This window comes from Herpailurus yagouaroundi, unplaced genomic scaffold (assembly GCF_014898765.1).
Source record: "Herpailurus yagouaroundi ecotype Mexico unplaced genomic scaffold, PumYag 192, whole genome shotgun sequence".
In the NCBI taxonomy this organism is placed as follows: Eukaryota; Metazoa; Chordata; class Mammalia; order Carnivora; family Felidae; genus Herpailurus; species Herpailurus yagouaroundi.
Window position 1 is genome coordinate 25,486,033 of NW_024412423.1, and position 21,095 is coordinate 25,507,127.

The window sequence follows — 21,095 nt, forward strand, 5'->3', positions numbered from 1 at the left end:
TACAACTCTGATTTTTACTAAATTTGTAGAAGTATGCATCCATTACCACAATCCAGTTTGGAATTTTTCTATCATCCATGCATACTTCATTTTTTGGTAAGATATTTTGTTACTCCTAATAAGGTAGCCAACACCCTTTCCTCAAATTGGAAAGTTGGAGGCTTATCCTCTGTTCCATCATCATTTCTCTTGTGGATTTGGGAATAACTGGTAGAAGTTTCTTGAGTGGTTCTGAAATTTATATGATGTGTAGTTGGGACTTCTCACTTGATGCATGTCAAGTTTACAAAGTTGAGTTACTGTTATTTTGGACTTGTTGAGAGCTCAGACTCAACCATTTTAAAGAGGAGAACTTAGGTGGTAGCATGACCCAGAGCCACAATGGCAAGTAATGCAGGTTTTGAGCTTCAGCCTCTTGAGCTTTATGGTTATGGTTGTGGACTTGAGCTCCCTTTTCCAAAGTTCTTTTCACTTGTTTTACTCCCCACAATGGGCATAGGCTGTTAGGTTATTAATTTACCACCAAGAACAAAAAGAAATCTCACTTCCTGCAGAGGTTCCAGAGTAAGGGGCAGTGGAGACCCTCAGCCAAATATGAAGGAGAAGCAGTTACTGAGGGCCATGGGAAGAAACTTGTGCTGACCTTACACAAATTTAACCTTCATTCAAAAGTCATCAACACATGTATAATAGAGGAGAAATTGTCATAATGGGTTTTTTCCCCACTATGGAACTTCATAAATTTTATTTAAGAAGAGAAAATCTAGTATAAAGGCAGAGTTTTCCTAAATGAAAAGTTGTCTTTTTTGTAGTGTGCAGATGTCATATTTGTTGATATGACACAGCCTGGCTGTGACATTTCTTTTTTCCTCCACAGCATAAATTGTTACTGTGCTATTCCTAAAATCAGCAAAAATCCAGGGCTTTTTTTTTTTTTTTTTTTTTTTTAAATCAGGGAGTTGCTGGTTTTCTGAAATGTTCTGCTCTTCTCTAAGGTCCAAACTTCCACAGTGTAGGCATAGGTAGTACAAGAGGCCTTCATGATTTCAAAGCTTATGATTTCATAGGTCATAGTGTCAGTCTTAGGCCACCTCTTGAATTAGCAAGAATCAAAGACATTTAAACTGTTAATACACAAGTTACCGTGATAGCAGAGATATTCCCAGAGAAAATCTAGAAGTAACTGCAGAGTGTTCTGCCAGGTTCTCTGGAAGTTTGGTCTATGTATTTTTAATTTAAACTTGAGTCTCTTCTTCAGTCTCAGTATGAACTGCTCTCCCAAATTTCTAGAACCCCAGAAGGAGACATTTAGGAAACCCCTCCTCTCAGCCTCCCCTTTCACTGTTGTCAAGCGTGGCACTAGTATATGAGGTTAGCGTCTCAGAGAGCTACGGTTGAGATGTTGCATTTGCACATTTGTCATTGTTGGAAGTGAGTAGCCCTGTCCCTGGAGGGTGAATAGAAGCTCATTCATCTGAAGAAGACTGTCAGTGACAGGCGCTCTCTCCCTCCTCCCAGGCCAGGCAGGGCAGCCTCCTGAAACAGGCAGTGTACTCTTGTGGAACATTACTGCTTCAGCAATACATCAGAAACCATTTAAGTAAGGTTTTAAAATAAAGAACAAGTCTTGCATAGCCTTTATTTTGTTAGGAATTGTATCAGGAAACAGGAAAGATGGTTTACAGAGGTCAGCCATTTCAGCCTTAGCCACCCACACTCTCATGTATCTGATCTGTAATAGATAATAGTTTACATAATCTTTGCTTCTTACTTTTCTGGATCTTACAGATTCATAAAATTGGGTGAGTGTAAATTGAAATAAAATGATGCTAGTAGTGAATAGAGAGAGTAAGGATAGAAACAGAGTGACAGACTTCCCTGAATTTTACACTTGGCTGGCCTCCCACATAGTGGGAGTGGGGTGGGAGTGCTGGGTATTAGTATGCTCACCTCACCAGGAATCTTTGTTAGTCTCAAATTACTAATGTAGTGATGAGCCCCAAATTTTATATTTGTTTTTCAAAATGCCTTCTTAAGGAATTGAAACAGTGGGAATTACAGATTCACGAACATATCTAAGTTAAGCTTTCTCCTGCACTGTAGCATCATTGAGGGATAATGTTTTTTAAACATTTTATATTTTACAAAATAGAGTTTTGGTTATGTTTTGCAGTAATTTTTAAACAAAAAAAAATCTGCATAATCAACTGTATTATCATGAAGACTAGTGCCTGTTTGCTCAGGTCCAGTTGATAGTAGAAAGTGGAATTGTAATCTTTAGGGGAAATATGTTACTTCTGTATATGATTTTGAAGATCCCTAAACATTAAAGATTTGACTTAATTTCTTATTTCTTTACATTTTATATTTAAATTACGTTAGTTCTGTTGTTTCTCCTTATGATTAGGCATTGCAGGATTCTGATAGTTAGCAGTCTTCCAGAAAGCTGATAATCCCTAATCATAATACTGCAAACAACAGCCATAATAGTACGTAATTTTTCTTTTGCCTGTATGTGCTTAAGTTGGGTGGAGGAGTGAAAATCAAAGGTTATCACCATTGCCCTTGTTTACTCTGGCATTTAAATTCCCGGAAAGTGCCTTTGATATTAAACTGCCTACGCTTCTGTCATTCATAACTCAATTTGCAACCGGGGGGGGGGCCCGAAGATGTGTCTTAGCACAGCGTATTCATTTGGTCCTTGGTATTACCAATGGGGTTGGCAAGCCTGTTTATGTAGAAACATGGGTAAGTGATCACAGTGCTCACAGTCGCTACAGAGCAAGGTTCTCACCACGGCCAGGGCTTCAGCTGAGGAAGTCTGACACAACTTGGAAAGATTGTTTCTGGCTACTGGAGCAGTGTCCTTAAGATACTTCGGACAGAAAGGAAAAGAGTTCAGTTCAAATAAAGCAGTACCATTCAGAAAGGAGTTCAGCTTTCAGTGCTTTTGAGAACCTAGTTGAAGGATAGTTTTCTTCTAACTGTGGGACATCATCCCTGTTTATTTTTCCATTTCTGATGAATATGGCCTTGTGTATATCTTGATGTTATCTTAATACTATTTTTTTTTTAATTTGAAAAATAGCTTTGTGTTTAAATAAACCTCTTGGCTTAGTAAGCAGCCATTCACCTGTAAAATGAGAATAGCATCTTAGAATTTCTATTTCTTTTCTTCAAGAACCAGCTACATGGTATATTTGTAATTGAGGATACCAACTTTTCTTTCTGAATGCCCTTGATTCCTTAGCTTTTCTCATGTTGTCGTCCACACCATGAGAACTGCCTTTCTACTGTTCAGGCAGGTAAGAGAGCATGGTAAAGCCTATGAGTTACATGCCCTGGAATCTCATTCTGCCAACAGTATGACCTGTGTTACAAGTCAACATAGTCTCCTTAGCACAGAGACTTAAAAAAAAAAAAAAAAAAAAAAATTGTCCTCCTAGGTAGGTAATTAATTTGAGAAATAAAATACCATTGGTGCTCTTGGCATGTGTTCTATAAAAGATCAGAGGTGGGAGTGGGTAAACATTGTTTTCCTTAGGGATCAAAAGAAAAATCTTTTAAGAACTTTTTATGGTGTTCCTTCTTCTAGGTTGCCAACTTGGCCTGTTCCATCTCAAACAATGAAGAAGGTGTAAAGCTTGTTCGAATGTCAGCAAGTCAGCTAGAAGCTCTCTGTCCTCAGGTAAGGTATGACCAAAATTGTTTATGGTACCACTGAATTGGAGTTTGGTTACATTGGAGATCAGGTTTATTTTTTTAATTTTGTTTTTAGAATTTTACATAGAAGTCTTGGGGACAAAACACTGATCCAGAGTTCACAAAGCTTGTAGAAATTTATGTTCAGCTTCAAGTGACATTTCCTTGGGGCATCACATATTACTATCCCTTGCCTTTCATTAAAAATGGATAGTGTCTTTCATTGCTGGCAAGTGGAGGATGTGTAGTGACCTCACTACTCAGTCTGTAACCTCCTTGAGAGAGGGCCATCTGCAACATTTGACAGTCCTGGATTTAGGGTAGTTACCTCACAAACCTGAAGGAGTAAGTTACCCACCTATGCTCCTTAATGCCTGGGATTTGGATCTTTGTGATGGAGGGAACAAGATCCAAGAGCTAGAACCATTACTCTGTAATGTCCTGAAGTAGCATTTTGGTACATACGTTAGCAACGTAATCCAGCCAGCTACTGAATTAAAAGCTTGAGAACTTTTCTCCATTTATGATGGCATATTGGAAGACTAGCGATTCTGGCAGTCTGGGACTCTCGAAAGACTCTGAAGCACATAGAAGAACAGTTGCTTTGTTAAATGACCAACGTGTTGGCTGCCTCCTATGAGGGGAACTGACCCTGTCTGTGGGGTCCCCTGCTCCTTGACAGTCACAGGTGTTTTTAAGCGGTATAAGTGCTGTTTTCAGTGGAAGAGGCTGCCCTTCTGATTTCCCAAGTAGAGACTGCTCATGGGCCTACTCTGAGGATTTACATTTACTTTCTCTAAATGTCCTGTCAGATGGCAGTGGCCACAGATAAAGGGAAATAAAGCAGAGGAACGGGAGTAACAAAAGAGAGGTCATAGGAATGAAATTTCTATGTTGTGTGTACAACCAGCTTTAAAATATACTGAGACCAATACTTTGGCCCTTTCATATAAATAATTCCTGACCCTCAAGATAGGCAACCAAAAGAAGTAAAGCCTGATTATTAATCTGGGATCTTAACTGGTGCACAGGTTATTTAAGGCATTTGTTCTAATTGTCATTCATGTGTATCTCGCTTGCCAGTGAGAGTTGGTTTGTGTAAACACTACTATGATAGGCCATTGTGAATCCACATTATATGATGAACATCTTTTCAGCTTTCATCCAGTCATGAAATCCAGTAGAAATTGGTAGCGGTAAAGATAATAAGCACAATGGATTGAATGACTTGTAGAAAGTTCATGGATGACTAAGTTGTAAGAAGTAAATTCAGAGTAAATTTCTAAAGATGGGGCATTCTTTCCCCAAGTTTATCATTTTACCCTATCAGCACTTTGTTTTTAATGTCCTTGGTTCTCCGTTTGGTTTTGAAATGCTTGAAAAGCCACAATGCTTTCACATATCAGCTGAAACAGATGGTAACATACGCTGATCACACCTACCAAGAGTATTTATATAAATGATCTTAAGCCTAGGAGAAAAAAATCACATGGAGAGTCTAGTAGATCCTAATCAAATGGTGGTGTGCACAAATCATGTGTGGCTGGGCCATATTGTGCCGGTTTGAGTTTGCCCTCAGCATTGTTTCTCTCTTGGGTATTTGATTTCTTCTAGTAGAACAGACCTTCAGGAGGAGTGGGTTTAGACCGTGCCCAGACCACCCTTAGTATTAGGTGTGTGTCCTGGATAAAAAGGTGTTTTCCCAAGTGTGCTTCTTGTCTTCCAGACTCTTGCCTAGGTTCATTTTTGCCCCTGCTCAAAGCAGGGCTGGGCAGACTCAGTGATGGTAAATACAGCAGGCATTTGCAGCCATGATAGTGACAAACTTGAGTAGTATGTGCCGTTTCTACATGAGGAAGCTGCGATTCCACTCCAGGCCAGTATTGCCAGGTCCTTTCATTATTTTTAAAGAGAAGTCAGCAATTCAGGTTTTTCTGTCAAGTCTCAATTTTAAACGATAGGTAACTAATCAAAAGTTTTGAAAGTCTTTGAAGAGGGTAAACCAAACTCCTCTGAGATTGCATCTGGCTTACCCTGGCCCGTGCATTGCATTCTCAAAGGGCTTCTTTTTCAAACTGGCTGGTGGCCATCCCTTTGAGGAAGAGGGGTTTCCCTGGAGCCCTCTCTCTCCTTACTCTTCATTCTGATGTGGGCAGTGACCTCTACCACCAGGACCCTGAACTAGAGGTGTTCCCTTCCACAGACACTGGCTTGTGTGATAAACAGACTAGGCTGGTTAGTTCCCCAGGAGTTTAGGAAGGGGTTTAATATGCTGTAGCCTATATGGCACAAAAACAGACACTCAGATCCATGGAATAGAATAGAGAACCCAGAAATGGATCCACAAATGTATGGCCAACTAAACTTCGACAAAGCAGGAAAGAATATCCAATGGAATAAAGACTGTCTCTTCAGCAAGTGGTGCTGGGAAAACTGGACAGTGACATGCAGAAAAATGAACCTGGACCACTTTCTTACACCATACACAAAAATAAACTCAAAATGGATGAAAGACCTAAATGTAAGACATTTGTATGATGTAAGACGTCAAAATTCTCAGGGAGAGGGGCGCCTGGGTGGCGCAGTCGGTTAAGCGTCCGACTTCAGCCAGGTCACGATCTCGCGGTCCGTGAGTTCGAGCCCCGCGTCGGGCTCTGGGTTGATGGCTCAGAGCCTGGAGCCTGTTTCCGATTCTGTGTCTCCCTCTCTCTCTGCCCCTCCCCGTTCATGCTCTGTCTCTCTCTATCCCCAAAATAAATAAACGTTGAAAAAAAAAATTTCAAAATTCTCAGGGAGAAAGCAGGCAAAAACCTCTTTGACCTTGGCCACAGCAACTTCTTACTCAACACGTCTCTGGAGGCAAGGGAAACAAAAGCACCAATGAGCTATAGGGACCTCATCAAAATAAAAGGCTTCTTCACAGCGAAGGAAACAATCACCAAAACTAAAAGGCAACCAACAGAATGGAAGAAAAGATTTGCAAACGACATATCAGATAAAGGGTTAGTATCCAAAATCTATAAAGAACTTCTCAAACTCAACACCCAAAAAACAAATAATCCAGTGAAGAAATGGGCAGAAGACATGAATAGACACTTCTCCAAAGAAGACATCCAGACAGCCAACTGACACATGAAAAAATGCTCAACATCACTCATCAGGGAAATACAGATCAAAACCACAATGAGATAGCACCTGTCAGAATGGCTAACATTAACAACTCAGGTAACAGTGGATGTTGGAGAGGATGCGGAGAAAGAGGATCTCTTTTGCACTGCTGGTGGGAAAGCAAACTGGCACAGCCTCTCTGGAAAATAGTACGGAGGTTCCTCAAAAAATTAAAAATAGAACTACCGTGCAACCCAGCAATTGCACTACTAGCGTATTTATCCAGGGGATACAGGGATGCTGTTTTGAAGGGCCACATGCACCCCAAGTTTATAGTAGCGCTATCAACAGCCAAAGTATGGAAAGAGCTCAAATGTCCATCAATGGAGAAGGAAGATGTGGCGTATACACACACACACACACACACACACACACACACACACACACACACACACTAGAGTATTACTTGGCAATCAAAAAGAATGAAATCTTGCCATTTGCAAGTACGTGGATGGAACTAGAGGGTATTATGCTAAGCAAAATTAGAGAAAGATATCATATGACTCACTTATGAAGACTTTAAGACACGAACAGATGAACAAAAGGAAGGGAAGCAAAAATAATATAAAAACAGGAAGGAGGCAAAACGTAAGAGACTTAAATACAGACAACAGAGGGTTACTGTAGGGGTTGTAGGATGGGGGATGGGCTAAAGGGTAAGGGGCACTAAGGAATCTACTCCTGAAATCATTGTTGCACTATATGCTAACTAATTTGGATGTAAATTTAAAAATATAAAAATTAATTTATTAATTGACAAAAATGCTGTAGCCTATAGACAGTTATTAGAGTGCATCTTTATTGTGAGGCTGCTGGCAATATCTGACCACAGGATGAAGTACATGTTCGATTTTTCCATGCTGGTTTTTGTGCCTCACACCCACACTCTTGCATGTAGGAAGCCCGGGCCCCTGTGTTGGAGATGTTCTCCTTATGTAACTCTTCTGTGGCCCCACCTACATTTTGGAGTTGGCTCCTAGACCTTATTGTTGAAGGGGAGAGATGACAGATGGAACCTCCAGAGGAGCTTTTCCCCCATTTTGTCAGTTCACTCAATAGCAAAGTAACTTTGGAAATGAGAACTGTTGTGAAGTACTAACTTTGTAGCAGTTAAGTGACTTTAACTTCAAATATTTGAGATTAATTAAAGTTGAGGAGGAAGTAACCTGAAAGTGGCTTTGTTTTGTTGCTTGGGGGAACAAAAGCACCCACATTTTTTTGTGATTTGCTGTTGCAAGAAAGGAAGTAGGTCAGCTGTCTCTGCCTGCATTGCCTGCTACTCTGTGGCTGCACTATCTCACTCTGTTCATCTGGAGGGGGACCTGCTTCCATTTGAACAGAGAGCCCTAGTCTCACATGCCTTTATAAGGAAAAAACCCAACTGTTATGGGGATAAATATGAATCTGTACCCCACATATCCCTGACATGCCTTGTTTGTAGATGTGCCCAAGTCTTAGTCTGTGGTAGCTGCTTAAAATATTTCACTTTTTTAGTTCATTTGGTGCTGGGCAGTGAAAAAAAGGAAAAAGAAGGTTTCTGACAATTGAATCTTTAAATTGTGGGAGGGCATTTTGGAGATGATCTCACTTAATATTTTATTTTTCTTAGTTCATTTGTGAGAATGAGCATTGTACATTTAGGTTAATACGGATCTGGCACTTTAATAATTCATATAGCCTGGTTTAATGCATGGCCTTTCTTGGAAATCTACACAAAGGTGAATTAAATATTTGAAGCCACAGCTTATCTGCATTTCTTTCTCTTTTTTTTTTCTTTTTGTCCTTCTCACTAACTAGAGAAACAACTTATGAAATTGCCCATTCTTCCTTGTGCCTCCTTAGATTTATCTTCCATATTGCTTCTTTTCCCTTTGTGCTTTTGGGAACACTGATCATTTTTGTGGCTGACAGGCTTAACAAGCATCAAATAAACACAAACCCAGACAGGCCTGGCCTATAGGTGGTGAGAAAATATGTAGCTCTTATTGGAGCATCTAAGGCATACAGGCCAGGGTACCCTGTGACCTCAGCTCTCACGCATCTATTATTTCACAATCATAGGACCATCTAACTTTGAACCACCTCACTTTTCCACTTTGGATATTCTCTAATCTTTTATTTCAAAGCAGTTTAACAGAAGAGCTCGAAGGAGATGCTTCTGACTAAAGGTTTCAGTACCTTGCCCTCCGCCCCTTCCACTCCTTCTGACAGAGATCTGCTGGTAACATGCTGCCAGAGACATTGCAGTCTCCCTGTAAGGCTTGCATATTGATACTGGTCACTTGTTTTCTTTTCTGGTACAGTCTGATTTCCATAGCCTAACAGTTGGAAAGTGTTTACTTCTCTTCTGTTTTCTTGAAAAATCTGTATAATTGATATTAGTCCTTTAAATGTTTGGGATAATTTACCACTGAAGACATTTGGCCTGGAGTTTCCTTTGTGGGAAGGTTTTTAACAGTTCAGTTTCTTTAATCGATATAAGGATATTCACATTAGCTGTTTATTCTTGAGTGTCTTTGGTAATTTATATTTCATCAGTTACTACTATGTTACTTTATTCCTTCTGCCAGATTTGGGGTTTAATTTGTCCTTTTTCTAGTTCTAAAGTTAGAAGTTTTTAGATCATTGATTTGAGACTTTCTTTTCTGATGTCACAGTTAAACATTTAATGGTATAAATTTCTCTTAAAGCACTGCTTTAGCTACATCCTACAAATTGTAATGTGTGTGTTAAATAGTATGGGAAGGTCAGCAAAGATGCCATTGAGAAAACGATTTAGAAGCAAAGACCCAGAGGAGATGATAGAACAAGCCATGGAGGTATGGCACTCCAGGCAGAGAGAACAGCAAATGCAGAGGCTTTCAAAAAGAGGGTCAATTTTCTAACAGATGTTTGGGTGGTTTGGGGCTTTTTAGGGCCATGGTAAGGCCTTTGGCTTTTTACTCTGAGTGACATGGGAAGCCAATGAAGGATTTTGAATAGAGAATTGACATGATTTAATTTAGGTTTGAACAAGGCCTCCCTGACTTCTGTCAGGAGGGATGGAAGCAGAGATATCTCTTAGGAGGCTGTGCTAATAAGCAGGAAAACACCCCTCACCCCTCACAAAGATGTTCATTTCCTAATTCTGAAACCTATAAATGCATTACTTTAAGTAGCAAAAGGTCTTTGTAAAGGTTAAAAAAAAAGAGAGAGAGAGAGAACTAAGGGTAGTTAGATTATCAGGTAGGGACCCCAGTATAATCAAAGTATCCTAACAGGGAGACATAGGTGTCAGAGTCTGAGAAGACACTGTGATCGCAGAAGCAGGCATTGGAGCATATGGTCACAAGCCGAGGAATGTGGGCAGCCTCTAGGAGTCAGACTGGATTCTCCTCTAGAGCCTCTAGAATGAATAGGTCTGCTGACACCTTGACTTCTTATGTCCAGAACTATAAGATAATACATTTGTGTTGTTTTAAGTAAAACTACTTCAGTAATAATATGTTATAGCAGCATTAGGAAACCAAAACAGAGGCTTCGGTACTAATCCAGGAAAGAGTACAGTGGATGTGGCAGGCACTGATTAGAGTCTGGATATATGATGATAGAATTTACTGAAGGATTAAATATGAGGTGGAGGGGAAAGAGAGGAGTGAAGGAGAATTCCAGGGTTTTGAATATAAGTAGCTGGAAGGATGGAAGTGTCATTTATTTTGATAGGGAAGCGTGGTTTGGGGGAACAGCTAAGGAGCTCTGTTTTAGACATGGTAATTAGATATGCAAGATGCTAAGTGAAATTCAAGGAACAGATCTAGACAGGTTGTATAAATGTGAGACTCATCAGCACACATAGGATACCATGAGCCTGGATGTGCTCACCAATAGAGTATACCTAGAGTAAAAAAGTCTAGGTACTAAAACTGGGGTTCTCTAACATCTAAAGTTTGGGGAGATGAGCAAAGAAGACTGAGGAAGGGTTAGTAAGACCAGAAGACCACCAGAAGGTGGCTCTACCTTGGAAACCAAGTGAAAAAGAGTGTTTCTAGGAATGATGTTTATTCCTGTCAAATGGTTGTTGAACGTGAACTGAGAATTAGTCCTTGGATTGAACAATATGTAGAGATGACAAATGACCTTGGACAAAGGAGTTTAGGTAGAGTTTAGGAGACATAAGCTTGACTAGAATGGGTTCAAGAGAGGAGAGAGGGATTGGGTATAACAAGTTGGCAGCTCTTTCAGATTTTATGTAAGGTTTATAGAGACATGGGGTGGTAGCATGAGCTAGATACGGGATTGAGACTGTTACTTGTTTTTTGTTTTTAGTTGGGACCCATACTAGTAGGTTTTTTTATGTTTACCTGTTGAAAATAATCCAATAGATGAGAAATATTTACAGTATAGAAAGAGGGGAAATATCGATAATACATAATTAGGAAATAGTCCAGTAAAGGGGAAATATTGATAATGTAGAATAATATCAGTATAAATATTGATAATACAGAATAGATAATCTATATAACCAATAGAATGTATAATAGACAATATCGATATAGATACTATAGAATGGGCGAAGAATTGCTAGAGCAATGTCCTGGAGTAGGGGAGAGGAAATAAGATGCAGTGGACAGGTAGAAAGGTTGGTCTGAGATGGGAACATAGATTGAACACCTATATTTTTAAAAAGGTAAGACAGTACCTGGTACAGATGGAGGTAAGTGGGTAGATGTGGTGATAGGAACTATGGACATTGTCTTTTGATCGCATTCATCTCACTCAAGTAGGAAGCAGCAGGCTTTGAAGCTGAGACTGAGGATGCTGGCTGAGGTAGGTGAGAAAAGAAGGTGTGAAACAAATACTCATTTAGAGTCCAGGCTTGAGAGGAGGAGATTTACTAGACTAAGGAAGTATAGTTCCCTTGCTGTCTCCAACATTATGTGTCTTGAGTAATCAAGAATTTTAAAGCAAGACCACTCCGCATTCTTGGGACAGGAAATTGTGAGACATCTGAGTGGAGCTGTTTGGTATAGAGCAAGCGATATGAGTTGGGAGCTAGAATAAATGGTCTGGATAGGAGATGTGGGAGTAGTTGGCACCTAAGTGGTATGTAAAATCATGAAACTAGATGAAATTGCTCACTGTGAGGAGAGGAGTGTAGAAAGGAGAAAGGGCAGCATAGAAATAAACCTTGAGGAACTCTGAAATTCTTTGATGTCCAAGAAGACAAGGCAGCAAAGAAGACAGAGAAGAAATAGCCAGAGCAGTAGAAATTAAACAAAAAGTCTTCAAGAAAATCTAACCTCTAGGCCTGACAAAAAACACTTTGTAAACCAGGAACATAAGAGAATTTGCTCAGCCTGGTAACATACCAGGTGAAACGAAATATTAATGGGAACAGGCTGAGTCCTTTCTCCCTACAATCAAAAACAAGACAAAGATGTCCTATTTGTCGTTGTTCTAGAGGTTTTCAACATGGTGGTAGTGCCTCGTGTGGGGCTTTTTGCTAATTTAATGAGAAAAAATATTAACTCCCATTAATTTTTATTTCTTTTGATTTGTGAGAGTAAATTTTTTCCCCTAGTTGTTTACTAGTCATTTATAGTTCATCTTAGGTAGGCTGTCCATGTCTTTCCCCCATTTTTCTATTAGTATTTTGGTGTTCTCCTTACAGATTTACCTAACATACTTCATCAGTTACATATACTTAAATACAGAAGTAATATAGTCAGATTTATGAATTGACTTCTCCCATTGTTATTTGGAAATAGGGCAGAGTTTTCTAAGAAATGAGAGATATTTCTCTTGAAGAATTCAGTCAGAACATAAATAGATGCCTTTTTTTTTTTAATTGTTTTAGATGTTTATTCATTTTTTTTTAAATTTATTTATTTATTTTTTTTCAACGTTTATTTATTTTTGGGACAGAGAGAGACAGAGCATGAACGGGCGAGGGGCAGAGAGAGAGGGAGACACAGAATCGGAAACAGGCTCCAGGCTCCGAGCCATCAGCCCAGAGCCCGACGCGGGGCTCGAACTCACGGACCGCGAGATCGTGACCTGGCTGAAGTCGGACGCTTAACCGACTGCGCCACCCAGGCGCCCCTGTTTATTCATTTTTGAGAGAAAGAGAGTGTGAGCGGGGGCGGGGCAGAGAGAAAGGGAGACACAGAATCCAAGCAGGCTCCAGGCTCTGAACTGTCAGCACAGAGCCCGATGTGGGGCTTGAACTCACAAACCATGAGATCATGACCTCAGCCGAAGTCAGAGGCTTAACTGACTGAGCCACTCAGGCGCCCCCATAAATAGATTCTTTAGCTTTGTTAGCTTTTAAATATAAGCATGAAGTGAGGGTTTAACTTTATTTTTCTCCAGATAGTCCATCAAATACAAAACCAATGTACTGTTAATCCCTACTTGTATGTGATGTTAACTTTTTTCATTCACTATGACAGTGTCTATTTTTAGATGATTCTATTGTAATTACTTTAGCTTTGTATTACATTTTAATTACCTCTCTTCCATTACTCTTGCTCTCTTTCTCCAAGGTTTTTTGTCTATTCCTAGCTGTTTATTGTTCCAGATTAATTTGTGAGTAAGTAGGTCAGTCTTCCTATGCCTAAACATGGAATATGTTTGTTTATTTGAGTTTTTATAATATTCCTCAGAAAAGTTAAATCACTTACTGTTACTTTAATACTGTGGGTTTCTTCAGAGATCTAGTCCCCTTTATTTCCCGTTAATTGCTTTCATAAAGATTTGACATTCCTTTCATTTTACTTTCTTTTTTCTAGTATATAAAAAATTGATTTTTTAATATATATTTATATTGTCTGTAGCTTCCTTAATGAACTCTTTATAATACTAAATTTTTGGGGGGTGACTCTCTTCAGTTTCCTAGATAAACAGAGATCATCTGTATTGAAAAGTCATTTGGTGGTCTCCTTTCTAACAGCTTTTTCTTTTATTTCTATTTCCCATTTGATTTCATTGGCTAGAAAGATGATTATATTATTGTTTAACTAATGGTAACAGTAAGTTTAACATTAATAACATCTATTTTTTAAGGTAAATGATTCTAGTTTTCACCACAAAGTATAATGTTTGATGATTATTTAAAGTAGTATGTTCAGAATCTTTCTAATTTACTCAGAGTCAGAGTCATCAGAAATGAGTATTTAATTTATCAAGTGTCCTTTGTAAATAGTTTGTAATGAAAATGAGAAAGTTAACCTTAGATAAGGTGCTTTTTCTCCATTATACTGTATGAGATAAGATATATTACAGAACAAAGAGAGCAATTTTCTTTTTGTAATGGAGGAATTATCTTCGTATTTAAAACATATAATTAATTCCCTGCCCGTGTTTACTTGGCTATCTTAGGAAACATTTTTTTCAGCCAAGTATTCTTATACAGTCTAGCTCTGCTCTGATTCATTGGTGCATTGGTGAATCAGTGAGTTAAGTAGTGAAGAGAGTAGTCCACAGTGGTGAATCACCTGGTGGGAAGTGAATGGCGAGAAGGAAGAGAGGCAAAGAACAAGTCTTGAAATGATGAAAATATGGAAGACCACAGTATAACACATGGAAAGATGGTGGGATAGCTCTTCTTACAATAATTGATTGTCCAAACCCATATGCTTTTATAAACGGGCTGTTAATAATAAGTAGCTGGCCCAGTCCCTTATGCCTATGAGTCTGTAGTTTATAATCTTGTTGGTCTGTCAGTTTGAGTTGTTTAGGAGGGAAGAGGAATAGCTGCGTCAGTCTAGTAGCTGTGATTCTTCAGTTTGTTTACAAGTCTTTGTTGACTGCATTGAATAAAATTCTTGAATACTGCTGCAGTATATTGGGAATTAAGACCTATAGGCATGTGGTTCCTGTGGCACCTAAAAAAAATGTGTCCCAAATCCTGTCTTCAGCTTTGCATGCCAAATGCTTCTGTGGTTAAGTATTTTTCTGCTTCATCCAGACCTCAATTCCATCACCACCAGTTTTCTCTTGTCTTTGCTTCCCTTCCAAGTTGCATTATCATAAGTATATTTATTTCTGATAACCCATAAGGATGTTGGACCTAGAAATGTTAGTAATTATCCTCTCAGTTCGATTTCATTATTTACTCATTGAGTGAAAACAGCAAAGGATTGAGTAGGTATTTCTCCAAAGAATCTGTGCTAATGGTCAATAAGCATAGGAAAAGATGTGTAATATCATGCACCATCAGAGAAAAGCAAATTAAACCACAATGAGATAGCACTTCGCACCCACTAGGATGGCTATCATTAAAAAGAAAAGAGAGAAAAGAAAAAAAGAAAAGAACAAGTGTTAGTGAAGATTGGAACCTTCATACATGCTGGTGAAAATGTAAAATTGTGCAACTGCTTTGGAAAACAGTCTGGCAGTTTGTCTAAAGTTAAACATATGACCCAGCTATTCCACTCCTGCTGATGGACCCAAAGATAATGAAAACACAGAAACATGTATGTGAATGTTCATAACAGCTTTTTTCATAATGGTCAAACAAGTGGAAATGGTTCATTGATGTATGGATAAATAAACTGATCAACAGATGTATGGATAAATAAAATCTTGTGTATCTGTATAATGGCATATTATTTATCAGTAGAAAGGAATGAAATACTGACATATTTTCCAGCATGGAAGAACCTCCAAAACATCAAGTGAAAGAAGCTAGTTACAAAACCCACATATTAATATGATTCCATTTATATGAATTACCCAGGATAGACAAATCTACAGAAAAAGAAAGTAAAGTTAGTGGTTGCCAGTAGGTAGTTTTAAGGAATGAGCAAAATGGGGAATGGCTGCTGATGTATATGGGGTTTGTTTTGGAGTGATGAAAGTGGTCTTGTGGTAATGGTTGTCCAACTGTGAATATACTAAAAATTACTGAATTGTAAGGTTTAAATTGGTGAATTTTTTGGTATGTGAATTATATCTCAAGCCAGATGCTTTTTGTACAGATTACTTTTTAAACTTCAGAACCTGAAATAGCAAACGTTCATCATCAGATTATTAAGAATAGTGGGTAACTCTATGAAACCTAGAAATTGTGTAATAGGAAAATAACAGTGTAAATCCAGAAAATGGATAAGAAATAGTTAATGTTGAAGAAGAAACAAGATAGTCTTATGTAGCAGGGAATTTTATATTTTTGTCATGGGATGTACTTGTGTATGGGTATTGTGTATAGCATAAAGGCTGGAATATAATGTCAAAAATTTTCAAAAGTTGCTGTCACAGAGTGGAGAGGTTGGAGATATTTTCATTTGTCTTACTGTGTATCTGCATTTCCAGTGTATTTTCTTTTACCCTCACATCTGCTACTTATTGTTTAATACTTCTTCATAAGTGTTGTGGTGGAACACGTGGTATCATGGATCCTTGTGAAATGCCTATGAGACAAAGCCATCACCAGTGTATTGACCTATCTTCTTTTCATGCCTCTGGAAGAGTAAAAAATGAACTTCAATATCTTTGCAGGTTATCAATGCTGCATTGGCTTTAGCAGCAAAACCACAGAGTAAACTGGCCCAAGAGAACATGGATCTTTTTAAAGAACAGTGGGAAAAACAAGTCCGTGTTCTCACAGATGCTGTCGATGACATTACTTCCATTGATGACTTCTTGGCTGTCTCAGGTAATGAGCTGGTTCCCCAGAGAAGCCTGTGAGAATGTGCATAATAACTTCTAAGTCACAGTAATGGACAATCAAAACACCCCCAAGTCTGGGCAAGTAAATTATTCTAGCAATAATATTGTGCTGGTTTTGATTTTAATTAAAAAAAAAAAACAACAACAAACTACCACTGGCTCCTAAACAGTGGGAGGTGGGTTGGAGTTGTTTCCCTTGTGGTGGGGCTGGTCTAGATCTTAGAAGCATGAATTTGAAAGCTGGCTGGCAGTTTTCTCCCATTTGTATAGAGTAATATTTTGCATCTGTTGACCTGTACAGCACCGTGACCATCCACCTCTCTTGAAGCTATTGTATTTAGAAAAAACATTGACCTGTGTCCTGTGAGAGGCTGTGGTTATTTGTTGTAAGCCTGTGAAACTTTAGAGGAGAGGTTTCCAGCACCATCATCTTTAGTTCATTTTTTAAAATAAATTTTCCCCCTTCCTGGAAAGCTTCTTCCTTTCTCCCTCGGAAATGATCATAGTTTAACTGCCTACTTTTTAAAAGACTCTGTCTGCATGATGCACGGATAGAAAACAGAGAGGAAATATTTAAGTGCCATTTAATTAAGAACTTGCAAAAAGTAAATCTGGGTAATTCACCTCACAAAAACAGTTGATTTCATTATATAAACATAAACTGGTAATGACATAGTAAATTGCATTCATATAGAAAATGTCTGTCAACTGCAATTCACTGTTTATCACACAGATAAATTTCAATCCATCTCCTTCACATTGAACAAGTATAAATGCATTCTTCATTTAACAGGGCCTCTGCTGCCCTTAGCTACATGCTTGCTCTCTGGAGGTGCCAGGCCTCCTGAGGCCAGTGGCTGTGGGCAGACTCAGCGGCTGGGTACTTGTAGGGCTAAAACTACCTGTCACCCTAGGGAACCACAGGCTGGAATGTGGGAGATGTGAGTGTCAATGGAGCTTGAAAGAGAAGTGGGACTTAAGTACATGCACAGCGCAGTCCTCCAGCAATGACCTATATATAAGGTTACAGTGTGTTCTGCATACCAATGTCCTTCTGTCTCTGCCTGTTCTCCTTGGGGTTGGTAGCTTTGGCTGTACTTGAGAGAGTGGGGAACAGGCAATCCATAAACTGCAAAAAGAGGGGATAAACCATGCTGCTGCAGGACTGCCAAATTGCAGGTGCTGGTACTTTAAAATGAAAACCCCATTTGCAAGCACATCTTTGCTGGTGCCAAAAATGCAGCAATGGCTTTTTTGGGAAATCTTGGCCTTCTGTTGTTTTTCCCAATGAAGTACTGAGTTATTCTTTTTCATAGGTTTAGAGAAAAACATTCCACCTTCACAGCACACTTTTAAGCAAACAAATTCTGAAACCTAAATGTAAAGCCCCCCTCCGGAGATAGATACTACATTCCTAAACTTACTTCTTGTGATGAGGTTGGGTATATATCTCACGCTTGGTCTCAAGGGATTTTCAGTCCTTCTTACAGCAAAATAAAATGTAATAGAATCAAATGTCCCTCATGCAACATTCTTCAAATTGGAGAACAAAGAGGCTTCTGCAGTAGCATTTAGTGGCATCCAGGCAGTATCTTTAGGGTATATGACATAAAACAGAAGAATGGTAAAGAGAAATTAAATTCTTTAACAGATATGCTTTTATCTGGTGAGCATGTTCAATTTTTATGCAAATGTGGGAAAGTATAAGGGCTGACTTGATGGAAAGGATTCTAGACCGTTGCTATTTAGGAAATAAAAATACAGAACAGTTCTCTGAGTCAGGAAGTGTTGGTGTTTTCAGAGTATGTGAATTCAGAGGTCTACAGGTTTTGTCACAGGCTTGCTTAGTATCAAATGATTAATATTCATAATTCTTCTGTGCTTTATAGGGGCATGGGATGAAGGGGAGGATACAAGCAGATTTCTGTGCAGAGTTCTCCTCAACTGACTAGTTAGTTGTTGGCATTCACACTCTTTTATACCTTCACACACCCACCTCACCCATGGAAATTTGAGCATCTATTCATGGTAGGGTGGGGAACTAGAGATGTCTAACCATCTCACCTGACACAGACTGGCTGTCATCACAAGGAACCCCACTTTGAACTAGGCAGGCCCCTACTGGTCTCCAGTCCTTAGCCCTTGTACAGTTCAGAGCATCTCTAATTGTGCACCGTGGATTGGAGAGGATGTGTCAGTCTGCAGCATTCATGGGTAGTCTTTAGACAGTAAGTCGTGTCTTGTCCTCATCCTGATCTTCCCCCTCTGCCAGTTTCTCCTTGCCCTCTGGCATGCCGGTGCTTCAGTAGTCCTGTCTGTGAAGTAGGCATGGCTTTGAGTAGATGAGCTGCCAGGCAAGTGCCCAGCACACAGTATAGCTTTGGTGGTGGGTTTCATAAATCTATACTAAATGCAAAGTAAGGATGGTGCTTGACTCCTTGGAGTGGTTGTTTTCTACTGTATTCTGGTACCTCTGGCAGTGTGATAGTTTTTAAGGAATATTTCCAATAAGGATTTTCTACCATGAAATCCTTCTTGGAACTCATGGGGCCTAGAAATTTCCTGAAGCCTGCCCACTAGCCAAGAACCCCTCTAAGGGAAAGTTATTTAGGGAATAGGACTGAGAGGACTTTTTGTTGCTTTATCTCTATTGTTGCTGGATATTCTGTCCTGTTGGTTCCAGAAGTTCCCTCATACCTGCCACAAGTCCTATCTAAATTTGTGACTCAAAAACTAATGGTAACTTTGTGTATAATTTGGTGAAGCCCCCAAACATTTCATGAGGCTGCAGGGCAAGGGAAACTTGACAAAACTCTGTGTTACAATCAAATCAGAGACCATGGCATTTGAAAGTAGGGGGACATGCATGCCATCCCAGGGAAGAGGGAGTGGAGCTCCTTTTCACCAAGCTCTTTTTCACAATGTGCCTTGTAAATATTGGAGATGTTAAGATGCTAGAGCGCATTCAGCAGACCACAAGTATATTTATATTGACTGATCCCTTAAGGACAGGAGTTTGAAATTTATCAAAGTGATAAAGACTGTTTGAATTTCATTTGAATTGTATTTGTTAAACGTTTTCCATGGAAGTGCAATTTACTTTCTTGTGCATTTATTCTGCTTACATGTGGAAGCTTTAGTGTCTTCTTTTTTTTCTTTTAATTCAAGTGTTTGGTTAGAGTGGTTCCAATTGGGTTTATTACATTTTTTTACCATGTGCTCTTGGAAACAAATAGTATATTGCATTAGATACATTAGGGCAACACGTAAGAGTGGTAATTTGTACTTTTTCTTCTTCATTAAGGGTCACTGTGCCCAATTTGGTCTTATTGGAAGGCCATTAAATAAAAGGATTACAATACCTAATTTTTTGTTTTTGTGTTGAAGAGCAAAAAAAACTTTGAAGATAAGGTAGTGAAGATAGGTTTGATTTCTGACTCCCCTGCCCACTAGCTGTGTGACCTTGGAGAAGTCCCTGCCCTGGCTTGCTCGTTATTTAATGGTGATTTTTTTTTTTTAATGGCTACTCTGTAAAGAGTTAAATGTCAAGCCCTCAGTATTTCCTGTTATAGATTAAGTCCTCTATATAAAGTATTAATATTATCATTTCATATGTGTGCATAAGGTTAATACCAATAAAGACATCCAGAACAAAGGGTACACAGAATGGGCCCTGTTACATATCATGAATTGAAGTATGAGTTGATGCAGCATTCTGGAGAATTCCAGTTGGCTTGGTTCCTGGAGGCCAATTAGGCACTGCATATCTACTTTAAACATATATATGCCTTTTGAGTTAGTAATCCTATTGCTAGAAATTTTTCTCAGGGATATGTACACAAATGTATGCCAAAATACCTGTACAAAGTTGTTCATGTCAACCAAAATGTTGAAGACTGGATAAGTAAATTATGGCCCCTCCATCTATTCAGTAAGGTACTTTGCAGCCATTAACATGAATGAGGCAAATGGGTGGATGCAGGCCTAGAAAGGTTTTCAAATGAAAAACATAATAGTGTCCATAATATGGTCCCTTGTTAGATAGACTGTTGTATATGTGACTTTTTTTCCTGTTAGAGGCACCTCCCAGTGATGACTGTTTAACAATCAAGAGTCTTTAACGGGGTATAGATTGGTGTGTCTACCCATAAGGGACCCATGCTGAGGTTCCTTGGAAATTCAATTAAAGCTGAAGTAACTTAAGATTTTAGTTAGCCTGGGTACCTCCAAGCCTCTCGTGTTTGTGCACATTCACTGGAACCTCGCTTCTCCCTTAAGGCTCAAGTGCAGATAACAGGATTGATGTTGTGTCCTGGGTATGTGGTAGCCTCAGCTGGATGGGGCTTTCCTAGAGACAGCTGTTCAGTGAAGGTAGACACTATTACTTTAGTCAGCTTCCTGAAATAGAAGGCTTCCTTTGTTGCTAAAGAATAGCAAGCCCTTCCCTGGTTTAGGTTCACTGGAAGAAAGCCAGTGTGAATTCAAGAAAGTCTAAATTGATTTTTAAAAACATAGGTGTCTAGATGAAGGTTAACAAATCACTGGTGAAAGTTTGGACTGTTTTGCTTAATGAA

General features: G+C 39.0%; 1 protein-coding gene and 2 long non-coding RNA genes across 4 annotated transcripts in view; 1 reads left to right on the forward strand and 2 right to left on the reverse strand.

The window, feature by feature from the left end:
* The window catches only part of CTNNA1 (catenin alpha 1), a 182,786-nt gene that overhangs the window by 147,484 nt on the left and 14,207 nt on the right, over positions 1-21,095 (forward strand). For both annotated transcript variants that reach the window (XM_040444605.1, XM_040444606.1), the window contains exons 10-11: positions 3,596-3,688; positions 16,351-16,507. In XM_040444605.1, coding sequence (XP_040300539.1) covers positions 3,596-3,688; positions 16,351-16,507 — 250 coding nt within the window. The remainder of the gene's footprint in view (positions 1-3,595; positions 3,689-16,350; positions 16,508-21,095) is intronic.
* Positions 196-19,218, reverse strand: LOC121010779 (uncharacterized). The gene is made up of 3 exons (XR_005781364.1): positions 19,110-19,218; positions 8,164-8,166; positions 196-207 (listed from the first exon to the last, which is right to left on the reverse strand). It is a non-coding gene; the product is annotated as an uncharacterized LOC121010779 (long non-coding RNA).
* LOC121010778 (uncharacterized) lies at positions 16,418-18,303 on the reverse strand. Its single transcript, XR_005781363.1, has 2 exons — positions 17,946-18,303; positions 16,418-16,533 (listed from the first exon to the last, which is right to left on the reverse strand). It is a non-coding gene; the product is annotated as an uncharacterized LOC121010778 (long non-coding RNA).